Source organism: Oncorhynchus nerka, linkage group LG16 (assembly GCF_034236695.1).
Source record: "Oncorhynchus nerka isolate Pitt River linkage group LG16, Oner_Uvic_2.0, whole genome shotgun sequence".
Taxonomy (NCBI): Eukaryota; Metazoa; Chordata; class Actinopteri; order Salmoniformes; family Salmonidae; genus Oncorhynchus; species Oncorhynchus nerka.
The window spans coordinates 39,252,475-39,265,385 of NC_088411.1; the positions used below are offsets into that span (position 1 = coordinate 39,252,475).

Consider the following 12,911-nt stretch of genomic DNA (forward strand, 5'->3'; position numbering starts at 1 on the left):
CAGAATCAGGAGATAGGTTGGAGAAGGTTTGAGCAGAGGGAAGAGATGATAGGATGGAAGAGGAGAGAGTAGCGGGGGAGAGAGAGCGAAGGTTGGGACGGCGCGATACCATCCGAGTAGGGGCAGTGTGGGAGGTGTTGGATGAGAGCGAGAGGGAAAAGGATACAAGGTAGTGGTCGGAGACTTGGAGGGGAGTTGCAATGAGGTTAGTGGAAGAACAGCATCTAGTAAAGATGAGGTCGAGCGTATTTCCTGCCTTGTGAGTAGGGGGGGAAGGTGAGAGGGTGAGGTCAAAAGAGGAGAGGAGTGGAAAGAAGGAGGCAGAGAGGAATGAGTCAAAGGTAGACGTGGGGAGGTTAAAGTCACCTGTTCATCATCTAGTCCCTCCAGGCTACCTGTACATCATCTAGTCCTTCCAGGCTACCTGTTCATCACCTAGTCCCTCCAGGCTACTTGTTCATCATCTAGTCCCTCCAGGCTACCTGTACATCACCTAGTCCCTCCAGGCTACCTGTACATCACCTAGTCCCTCCAGGCTACCTGTACATCACCTAGTCCCTCCAGGCTACCTGTACATCACCTAGTCCCTCCAGGCTACCTGTACATCACCTAGTCCCTCCAGGCTACCTGTACATCACCTAGTCCCTCCAGGCTACCTGTACATCATCTAGGGACTGTCTAGAGAGCTTGTTGGAGTGAGACTCACAAGACCATTTCTCTTGACAATTTTTCCCATGTTGTAATAACCACATCCCTTTATGACCAGGACTGAATGTGATGCATGTGCCCAGGTTTCCGAAAGCTACCCTCTGTGGAGTGTCTTAACATTCACTCTCACCAGCCTGTTATGTCCACTGTTAGGTCTTCACACCAAGTATTTCCTATCTACTCATGTTGTGTTTTTCCCTTCCCGTAACCCATAATTGTTATGAATTTGTTTTACATGTAGACCTACGGTAGAGGAACATAAATGTCATTTTCCCCAACATTTTGAACCGTGCTCATCGGTTATCTTTGTCTGTTGTGTTGTACAATGTCGGCCCTAGTTGTTGTCGGTCTTACGGCTGTCCAAAATGGAACCTATTGCTTCTCGTATGTAATGCACTGCATTTGACCAGTGCTAATCTCTCTTTGATAATTGGTCACATACTGCACATTGTGTATCCACATTCTAAGTACCATCTGAAGTCCTGTTATTACTCATGCATGCAGGTATTCATCATTCATCTCTTACCAGGATGTTTATCCCACGTTTAGCTGGGCTTTGGCATAATTTACCAGTAGAGCTGTGGTTTAATTCAGCCGGGTCAGATGTTAAAGCAGGATTTTCCAGGAGTGGATCAACAGCATTGTTTTATACCCCGGTGACTCAACTGTTTATGTGACAATAGGAAATTGGAATACCTGAGCAAACCTCTCCTCTGGCTTGAATAGAGACTATCCTCCTGTTGAAGAGGGGTCTATAAACATGTAAAATGGGGCATTGGGGATACTCTTACCCCACAATATCAGGCATACACACTAGAGCCCTGCACAGGCATGGATTTTCTCAGCCCTCATGCCCACAAAGCCTCAGCCCTACCCTAGCCATGCCCACAAAGTGCAGGCCCTACTCTACCCAGCGCCACAAAGCCTCAGCCCTAGTCTACCCAGGCCCACAAAGTTCAGGCCCTACTCTAACCAGGCCCACAAAGTCAGGCCCCACTCTAACCAGGCCCACAAAGTCAGGCCCTACTCTACCCAGGCCCACAAAGTCAGGCCCTACTCTACCCAGGCCCACAAAGTCAGGCCCTACTCTACCCAGGCCCACAAAGTCAGGCCCTACTCTACCCAGGCCCACAAAGTCAGGCCCTACTCTACCCAGGCCCACAAAGTCAGGCCCTACTCTACCCAGGCCCACAAAGTCAGGCCCTACTCTACCCAGGCCCACAAAGTCAGGCCCTACTCTACCCAGGCCCACAAAGTCAGGCCCTACTCTACCCAGGCCCACAAAGTCAGGCCCTACTCTACCCAGGCCCACAAAGTCAGGCTCTACTCTACCCAGGCCCGATTTGCTTTTGCCAAATGATAGGAAATCAGAAATAACTTCCTCCGTTAGTGTCCGTTAGGCACAGCTGCACAACATAGCTCTTAAAGGGGCAGTGGCGTCTTTAAAAGGAAAATTACATACGTTGTAATTAGAATCCCCAAAATAAAATGTTGAGTGAATAAGAATGAGTAATGAATTATATGTATTCATATTTATAATACAGTTATTAGTATTCTTAATAATGACAATCTGGATGTGTCCAATGGAGTAAATGCAGATGGATAAATCCTAATTATGCTGCATTGTTATAGGCTGAAGTTGATCGTGCTTATTGCTAATAGCACATCTGATAATATAGGCCATGCATAGAAATTGTACTTTAGATGGTGTCAGCATCATTTTTTATTTTAATACACTTTGAGGTGTAATGTCCTTTCTAAAAAAGTCACCAGAACTGAGCTTTTCACTCCTTCTACATATAAATTATCTCGACGAAGATCCCGGACCCTCTAAGCAAGGGGACTGGAATTAGGCAATCTCGCAGTTTTAATATGTACAAAATTAGCCTCTTTCTCTAAAAGCATGATGGTCATGACTTTCTTAGATGAACGGGGAGGTTAACTTTGCCCCAGACAACCAATCAAATCCAGTTTCAGTAAGAAGACGTCTACTTGGCCCCAGACAATCAATCTGAGATCCACTTAAGTTTCAGTCATGGCATTTATGTGTTGCTTTTAGCCCTGAGCTAATGAACTGCCACATGGCAGAAGGGAGGATGGTGCTGAACACTGTACTACAATTATTATTATGTGTTTTATCTCTGTCTCTTTTGTTTCTTCTCAACTGTTATTTTTACTCTGTTAACAGTTCCACGTTCGCTTGCAGCTGATGCAATCACTCAGTCTGCCTGGACTGGGAGATACGCTACCAGATATTACGAATCTAATCTTCTATCTCATTGCCCATTTTCATTCTCAGCTTAAAGAAAAATTCCAAAGAGCGGCCAAACTACCCAGAACTCATGGTGAGTGTGTTTTTGAATTTAGGAGATCTCCCGTTATGTGGACACAATAATGTGTCCTCTTGCATTTACTATTAGTTCACCACTAGATGGCAGACTTAGTCCAGTGATACATCATGTTTTGTAATCAATCAAATTTCAATCAAATGTATTTATGAAGCCCTTCTTACATCAGCTGATGTCACAAAGTGCTGTACAGAAACCCAGCCTAAAACCCCAAACAGCAAGCAATGCAGGTGTAGAAGCACGGTGACTAGGAAAAACTCCCTAGAAAGGCCAAAACCTAGGAAGAAACCTAGAGAGGAACCAGGCTATGAAGGGTGCCCAGTCCTCTTCTGGCTGTGCCGGGTGGAGAGGAACCAGACTATGAAGGGTGCCCAGTCCTCTTCTGGCTGTGCCGGGTGGAGAGGAACCAGACTATGAAGGGTGCCCAGTCCTCTTCTGGCTGTGCCGGGTGGAGATAATAACAGAACATGGCCAAGATGTTCAAATGTTCATAAATGACCAGCATGGTTAAATAATAATAATCACAGTGGTTGTAGAGGGTGCAACAGGTCAGCACCTCAGGAGTAAATGTCAGTTGGCTTTTCATAGCCGATCATTCAGAGTATCTCTACCGTTCCTGCTGTCTCTAGAGAGTTGAAAACAGCAGGTCTGGGACAGGTAGCACGTCCGGTGAACAGGTTAGGGTTCCATAGCCGCAGGCAGAACAGTTGAAACTGGAGCAGCAGCACGGCCCGGTGGACTGGGGACAGCAAGGAGACATCAGGCCAGGTAGTCCTGAAGCATGGTCCTAGGGCTCAGGTCCTCCGAGAGAGAGAGAAAAAGAAAGAAAGAAAGAAAGAAAGAAAGAGAGAGCGAATTAGAGAGAGCATACTTAAATTCACACAGGACCCCGGATAAGACAGGAGAAATACTCCAGATATAACAGACTGACCCTCGCCCCTGACACATAAATTATAGCATCATAAACACAGGAGGGGTCGGGAGACACATCATCTCCCCATTTAATCATCTCCTCACTTCCTTTAGATTTTTATCCAATCAATGCAATTGATTATATATCAAACTGTTGTTGAGGATATTATTTTAATGTTATATTTGATTCTGCATAAATCAGTCTCTTCTTTTCTTGTGGTTTCTTCTCTCCATCCCAGCAACATCCCTTCTTCATCTCCCATGAATCCTTAGACACCGACGTGGCTAGCTTTGTCAAGGTCATCCTCGGGGACTGACGAGCGCCCTGATCAAACCCAACCCAATGCTCTGACCAATGGCCACGGGGGAGGCGGACCTACAAAAAAAAAAGCACCAATCACAAACCCTATTACCTGCGGGACTCCACCCCCTCCCTAGTTCCCGACCCCCTCCCTTTGGCACAGTGCAGATGGACATTAGAGGAACTCAGAGGAATTGAGTGAGGAGTTAACCTAGAGGCCTAAAGGCCCTTGCATATTAGATATGGGCAGGGGGCCAAGATGGGGGAAATTACTGGAATTTAATAATAATCTGGATTAATTTAAATGTATAATAATATCTGTATGAAATGTGATTTCCCCCTCTCCTCGACCTCTAAATTTGTCCCACTCTTGTTACTGTACTAGACCCAGTACTAAAACAGATTTCATTGTTAAAATGTTAGTGAATTAAGCAGCGTGTGGATTATGCCCTGTCCTATACAGTACCACAGCATGAGTCATAATACCCATAAAACCTAGCGGTCAAACAGGGAAATGGTTCCAATCATTTTTCCCCATTGGGGGATTTTAGAAACACTTCAAATAAGGGCTGTGTTTGGTGTAGACTTACCGTGACATGACGTTTTGATAACCTTGTAAATCTCTCTCAGGCGAGGTGTCTTTCATCAATATATTCGCCTGTATTTACCCCCCCCCCCAAAATGAAATGCTAATTAGCTGCTAATGTTGCTATCATAAAGATCTACAAATGTCGTGATGATCTGGACTGCCGAATCGAGGCAAAGGTAAGAATTTGTGGATCACAGGAGGCTGCTGAGGGGAGGCTCATAATAACGGCTGGAATGGCATCAAACACAAGGAAACCATGTGTTGAAAACCATGTGTTGGGGCCTCCCGGGTGGCGCAGTGGTTAAGGGCGCTGTCCTGGAACGCCAGCTGTGCCATCAGGCTCTGTCGTAACCGGCCGCGACCGGGAGGTCCTTGTCTCAATTCGCACCTATGGCGGGCCGGGCGCAGTGCACGCTAACCGAGGCCCATGGTGTTTCCTCCGACACATTAGTGCGGCTGGCTTCCGGGTTGGATGCGCGCTGTGTTAAGAAGCAGTGCGGCTTGGTTGGGTTGTGTATCAGAGGACGCATGACTTTCAACATTCGTCTCTCCCGAGCCGTACGGGAGTTGTAGCGATGAGACAAGATAGTAGCTACTAAAACAATTGCATACCACGAAATTGGGGAGAAAATGGGGTAAAGAAAAAAGAGAAAAAAAGAAACCATGTGTTGGACACCATTCCATTAATTGTGTTTCAGACATCCTCCCCAATTAAGGTGACACCAGCCGCCTGTGCTCTGGATTAATTATCTGATATTAGTAATTAATAAATGGGCTACATTTCTTTAAATGAGCAATTCTGTGAAGTGTCTAGTGCAAGTTTTAAATTGACAATACCTGTTAGCAAAGGTGTATTTTTATTTATTTATTTCCACGTTTAATTTGATTTGATGTGCAGGAGCTTGCAGGGATTTGTACTTTGCGTGTTGTCTGCTTTGATGCTAATAAGCATTTGTTTAAATCTGAAAGTCACCTTGTCCTAGAGAGATTTACATGGTTATCATAACGTCACGTCGGGCTAAACAGCCCTTATTTTAAGTGTTTATAAATTCCCCAATGGGGATAAATGAATGGTTGAAAAACGATTGGAACCATTTCCGTGTTTGACCGCTAGGTTTCATGGGTATTAGGACACCTCTCTATTGGTCAACCCTTGAAATATTTTCAAACCCAATGTAAGAAAACAGAAAACAACTGAAAGTGATATGAATATATCTATGTATAATCTCAATGTTTGTATTATACTCAAGCTCAAGTGTTGTATTGGTTTACTAATTCACTGCATGTACAGAAAATATATAATATAGAATGGGACTGGTATCAGTCACCTGTGAAAGGAGCGAGAGATTCAGATTCTCCAGTGGTTCAGCAGGACACAAGTCTGTAATGGTTGGAGGTCTCATTCAGAAGTGCAGTGGGTTTGTCAATGGAAGTTACTGCTCTTTGCTCTCAACTGCTCTCTCATGTATAGGTCTACTACACATTGTGGGCTTTGTGTGTGTGTTCGGTGTGTGTGTGTGTGTCGGTGTCTCTGTGTGTGTGTGTGTGTGTTCAGTGTCTCTGTGTGTGTGTGTGTGTGTATTCGGTGTCTCTGTGTGTGTGTGTGTGTTCGGTGTCTCTGTGTGTGTGTTCGGTGTCTCTGTGTGTGTGTGTGTGTTCGGTGTCTCTGTGTGTGTGTGTGTTCGGTGTCTCTGTGTGTGTGTGTGTGAGGAGTGTGCGTCTGTGTTTATGTGGGCTCCTTCTATGTGTGTTACATGGGTTTAAAGTGAAGTATATGTGGTCGTTGTGGTCCTAGTCACTTCCTGAATATTCTTCGCTTCTGAGCCAGTCACAATACTTTCCCCACTGTTGAACTGGAATAGACTGATAGTTATACTGCTATTATTTGTATTATTATTATTATATAGCTTATATTTATGTATACTGATGAGATACAGGATACTGATATATATTAACTGCTGTTTTCCCTTTGAAAACTTAGTATTAACAATATACCATCTTATTTTACTGTGCGTGTGTGTGTGTGTGTGTGTGTGCGTGGTGCCGTTCTTGACAGAATGCTTTAATGAATCAGTTACTTATAACACAAGCCTTATCTGTGCCTCTAAAAATACAGAAAACAAAATAACTGTTGCCAGGGAAACGAAATGTTCTGTATTCAACAAGGCAAGTCCCCCCCCCCCACACACACTTTATTCACACTGGCATGTGCCCCTTTCTACCCAATGGGGTAATTTATGGACAATATTTAGGGTGTGCCCCTTTTGGCTCAAGAACACCCCCAGAGGCAAACATAATGTACAGTTCACTGTTAACTCCTCCACATTACTCAATATAATCATCAAATCTACTCTACCTGCTGAACACTGCAGGAGCATATCGACTCACAATTAGCTTGCATAGGTTCTATAATGGGGCTGTTTTTGCACTTACCCCCCCTCCCTCCTCCCCATTTTTCTTTATCATTAAGTTGACCTATGTGGACTACAATATCATATTAACTCACCACTTGCATAGGCTTCAAAATGTATTTGCATAGCATACTCTCTCACCCCTCTCCCCCCCGACCGAACCCAGTCTACTAGATTGTGACAGTCGTGCCGGTCTTTGGTTTCACAACTGTGGGATGAATAGAGTCTGACGTATGCAGTGGTAGTTCGATGTCGATGTCAAAACACATACAACTCATTTACATGAGATTCAAAATACTTCATGATAATAATTAAACACTTCTGAAACTGTAGTCTAGTTTGACGGAAGCCTTGGTTGTTGCTTGTTATTCGTGTGGTGGCTGATACTGTATAGAGGTCGACGTCTGTTACTCCTGCTGCTTTCTGAGGGTGACTGGCAAGATGGCTGATGCTCCTGAGCCTCTGCTATTATGGAAGTACTACTGTAAACATTACGATGCTTTCTGAGAGTGACTGGCAAGATGGCTGATGCTCCTGAGCCTCTGCTATTATGGAAGTACTACTGTAAACATTACGATGCTTTCTGAGAGTGACTGGCAAGATGGCTGATGCTCCTGAGCCTCTGCTATTATGGAAGTACTACTGTAAACGTTACGATGCTTTCCGAGAGTGACTGGCAAGATGGCTGATGCTCCTGAGCCTCTGCTATTATGGAAGTACTACTGTAAACGTTACGATGCTTTCTGAGAGTGACTGGCAAGATGGCTGATGCTCCTGAGCCTCTGCTATTATGGAAGTACTACTGTAAACATTACGATGCTTTCTGAGAGTGACTGGCAAGATGGCTGATGCTCCTGAGCCTCTGCTGTGATGGAAGTACTACTGTAAACGTTACGATGCTTTCTGAGAGTGACTGGCAAGATGGCTGATGCTCCTGAGCCTCTGCTGTGATGGAAGTACTACTGTAAACGAGGCAGAATATAATCTCATTTCAATAGTGAAATGCACAGTTCTCTTTTTGTGTGCGTCTGTGTCCTGCTTTTGAAACTTTCAACGGTTCTTTTAACAAATCATTTGCTATCTTATTTCAATGTTGCTTAACGAGAAAACATTACCAGACCTACTGCGTTCAACCACCATCCGAGAGCCCATACCATTACCAGACCTACTGCGTTCAACCACCATCCGAGAGCCCATACCATTACCAGACCTTACCAGACCATCCGAGAGCCCATACCATTACCAAACCCCTGCGTTCAACCACCATCCGAGAGCCCAGACCATTACCAGACCTACTGCGTTCAACCACCATCCGAGAGCCCAGCCAAACCCCTGCGTTAACCAGACCTACTGTTCAACCACCATCCGAGAGCCCATACCATTACCAGACCTACTTACCAGACCTACTGTTCAACCACCATCCGAGAGCCCATACCCCTAGAACCACCATCCGAGAGCCCATACCATAACCACCATCCGAGAGCCCAGACCATACCAACCACCATCCGCCCCTGCGTCAACCACCATCTGAGAGCCCAGACCATTACCAGTTCACCACCACCCATCCATGAGAACCACCATCCGCCCAGACCATTACCAGACCTACTGCGTTCAACCACCATCCGAGAGCCCAGACCATTACCAGACCTACTCAAGACCACCATCCGAGAGCCCATACCATTTCAACCACCATCTGACCCAGACCATTACCAGATCTACTGCGTTCAACCACCATCCGAGAGCCCAGACCATTACCAGACTGCGTTCAACCACCATCCGAGAGCCCAGACCATTACCATTTACCAGATCTACTGCGTTCAACCACCATCCGAGAGCCCAGCCATTACCAGACCTACTGCGTCAACCACCATCCGAGAGCCCATACCATTACCAAACCCCCTGCGTTCAACCACCATCTGAGAGCCCAGACCATTACCAAACCCCCTGTGTTCAACCACCATCTGAGAGCCCAGACCATTACCAGATCTACTGCGTTCAACCACCATCCGAGAGCCCAGACCATTACCAGACCTACTGCGTTCAACCACCATCCGAGAGCCCAGACCATTACCAGATCTACTGCATTCAACCACCATCCGAGAGCCCATACCATTACCAAACCCCCTGCGTTCAACCACCATCTGAGAGCCCAGACCATTACCAGATCTACTGCGTTCAACCACCATCAACCACCAGATCTACTGAGAGCCCAGAACCACCATCTGAGAGCCCAGACCATTACCAGATCCAACCACCATCCGACCATTACCAGACCACCATCCGCGTTCAACCACCATCTGAGAGCCCAGACCATTACCAAACCCCTGTAACCACCATCTGAGAGCCCAGACCATTACCAGATCTACTGCGTTCAACCACCATCCGAGAGCCCAGACCATTACCAGACCTACTGCAGAACCACCATCCGAGAGCCCAGACCATTACCAGACTACTGCATTCAACCACCATCCGAGAGCCCATACCATTACCAGATCTACTGCATGCAACTACCATCCAAGAGTCAATACCATTACCAGATCTACTGCATTCAACCACCATCCGAGAGTCAATACCATTACCAGATCTACTGCATTCAACCACCATCCGAGAGTCAATACCATTACCAGATCTACTGCATTCAACCACCATCCGAGAGTCAATACCATTACCAGATCTACTGCATTCAACCACCATCCGAGAGCCCAGACATTACCAGATCTACTGCATTCAACCACCATCCGAGAGCCCAGACCATTACCAGATCTACTGCGTTCAACCACCATCCGAGAGCCCAGACCATTACCAAACCCCCTGCGTTCAACCACCATCTGAGAGCCCAGACCATTACCAGATCTACTGCGTTCAACCACCATCCGAGAGCCCATACCATTACCAGACCTACTGCGTTCAACCACCATCCGAGAGCCCATACCATTACCAAACCCCCTGCGTTCAACCACCATCTGAGAGCCCAGACCATTACCAAACCCCCTGTGTTCAACCACCATCTGAGAGCCCAGACCATTACCAGATCTACTGCATTCAACCACCATCCGAGAGCCCAGACCATTACCAGACCTACTGCGTTCAACCACCATCCGAGAGCCCAGACCATTACCAGATCTACTGCATTCAACCACCATCCGAGAGTCAATACCATTACCAGATCTACTGCGTTCAACTACCATCCAAGAGTCAATACCATTACCAGATCTACTGCATTCAACCACCATCCGAGAGTCAATACCATTACCAGATCTACTGCATTCAACCACCATCCGAGAGTCAATACCATTACCAGATCTACTGCATTCAACCACCATCCGAGAGTCAATACCATTACCAGATCTACTGCATTCAACCACCATCCGAGAGCCCAGACATTACCAGATCTACTGCATTCAACCACCATCCGAGAGTCAATACCATTACCAGATCTACTGCGTTCAACCACCATCCGAGAGCCCAGACCATTACCAGATCTACTGCATTCAACCACCATCCGAGAGCCCAGACCATTACCAGACCTACTGCATTCCACAGTGGTGGATCTATTGTGCTTTGCCCCTTGGCATGACAGGTACCGTGGTAACAGTACATGCTGTGCCACCAACGCACATGATTGCTAAGGTCTGGTCACCCACAATGTGACACTGTTTTCCCCCTGCAGATTCTGAAAGCCAGTGAGGTCTTAAAGACCAACGTCCCTTTTGAACAGTGTTTCACTGTTGGCTTTTCTAATGTTGCATGACTGTTACTGTCTTCTGCTGGTCCAATGTTTTATAATATTAGATAGATTATATGCTCATAAGATTCAAGTCATGAAACCAAAATATATTGCTTTAGTATTAGAACTAATGGTTGGTCCAGAAGCCATCTCCCACAATTTTGAATTGGTCACATCATCCCTGCTTTCTTTTGTCATTTAAAAAAAATGTTTTAACTCTCTCTGACTGTTCCTGTCCTGTCTCTTCCTAGAAAGAGCTCTGAGTCTTAGTGTGGCCACCCACGGATGTCCTTGCCAGGTCCTTAATGGGCCCAGTCTCCTCTCTATTCTTCAAACACACCCTCATCATCACTCTGATTTATTCATTGGGTGGGCCAAGGAGCTGGAACACATGAGTTCAGGCTGAGGAGAGAGAGACTAATTTAGGGACATGGTGTCCGTACCCACCTATCCCTTTGTGACCGACTCTTACTATCAAACAGCTTGCCAGAGCCCACGCAAGACGTGCAATATTTGGTTCTGTGTGTCAAGATCTGTGCCCTGATTGGAGAGATGATGGGGCTGGTAGTAGAATTCAGGTTGTTAGTGATGCTGTTCCCATCTGCTAGTTATCCTATCAGTCATTTTTAGCCTTTTTATTTGAACTTTGCTTGATGCTGTTTAGGTCTATCTATCGTTAGCATCATATACCGTTTCCTACAGCTTGCATTTGGCGAAAGGAAGTTTTAGCTCAGCCAATGTTAGGGGCAGTTTGTGTGGTTACTGTTTTTTAATTTTTTTATGTATTTTATTTAACCTTTTATTTAACTAGGCAAGTCAGTTAAGAACAAATTCTTATTTTACAATGACGGCCTACTCCGGCCAAATCTGGACAACACTGGGCCAATTGTGCGCCGCCCGATGAGACTCCCAATCACAGCCGGTTGTGATAAAGCTTGAAATCGAACCAGGGTCTGTAGTGACGCCTCTAGCACTGAGATGCAGTGCCTTAGACCTCTGAACCACTCGCAAGTTTGAATTTACTAGAGGTTTGATTTCAAGTGTTGTTGAAGTTGATTGATGTGACATATGATTTGTTATTTTTGTCACGTACAGTTGTTGATATTGAATTTTTTGGGGGGATAGAGGATAGTGCTGAGTTTTATTCTGACTGTAGAGGGGGGGGGGGGGGGGTTCTTCGATTCCTTTAAATATCTAAACTACACAGTTATTCCAACAAGGATAATTCTCCCTCGTGGGGACATTTTCCCACATCCCCATGAGGACCAAAAAAATATTTTAGGTTTAGTGGTTAGGGTTAGTGTGAGAGGTTTGGGTTATGGTTACGTGTTAAGGTTAGGGTTAGTATGAGAGGTTTGGGTTATGGTTACGTGTTAAGGTTAGGGTTAGTATGAGAGGTTTGGGTTATGGTTACGTGTTAAGGTTAGGGTTAGTGTGAGAGGTTTGGGTTATGGTTACGTGTTAAGGTTAGGGTTAGTATGAGAGGTTTGGGTTATGGTTACGTGTTAAGGTTAGGGTTAGTATGAGAGGTTTGGGTTATGGTTACGTGTTAAGGTTAGGGTTAGTGTGAGAGGTTTGGGTTATGGTTACGTGTTAAGGTTAGGGTTAGTATGAGAGGTTTGGGTTATGGTTACGTGTTAAGGTTAGGGTTAGTATGAGAGGTTTGGGTTATGGTTACGTGTTAAGGTTAGGGTTAGTATGAGAGGTTTGGGTTATGGTTACGTGTTAAGGTTAGGGTTAGTATGAGAGGTTTGGGTTATGGTTACGTGTTAAGGTTAGGGTTAGTATGAGAGGTTTGGGTTATGGTTACGTGTTAAGGTTAGGGTTAGTATGAGAGGTTTGGGTTATGGTTACGTGTTAAGGTTAGGGTTAGTGTGAGAGGTTTGGGTTATGGTTACGTGTTAAGGTTAGGGTT

General features: G+C 45.6%; 1 protein-coding gene across 1 annotated transcript in view; it reads left to right on the forward strand.

The window, feature by feature from the left end:
- Positions 1–8,288, forward strand: part of LOC115118936 (dual specificity mitogen-activated protein kinase kinase 6) — a 59,153-nt gene extending 50,865 nt beyond the window's left edge. The window contains exons 11-12 of the mRNA XM_065002669.1: positions 3,008–3,053; positions 4,208–8,288. Of these exons, the coding sequence (XP_064858741.1) occupies positions 3,008–3,053; positions 4,208–4,285 (124 nt within the window). The 3' untranslated portion in view covers positions 4,286–8,288. The remainder of the gene's footprint in view (positions 1–3,007; positions 3,054–4,207) is intronic.
- Positions 8,289–12,911: the final 4,623 nt, after the last annotated feature.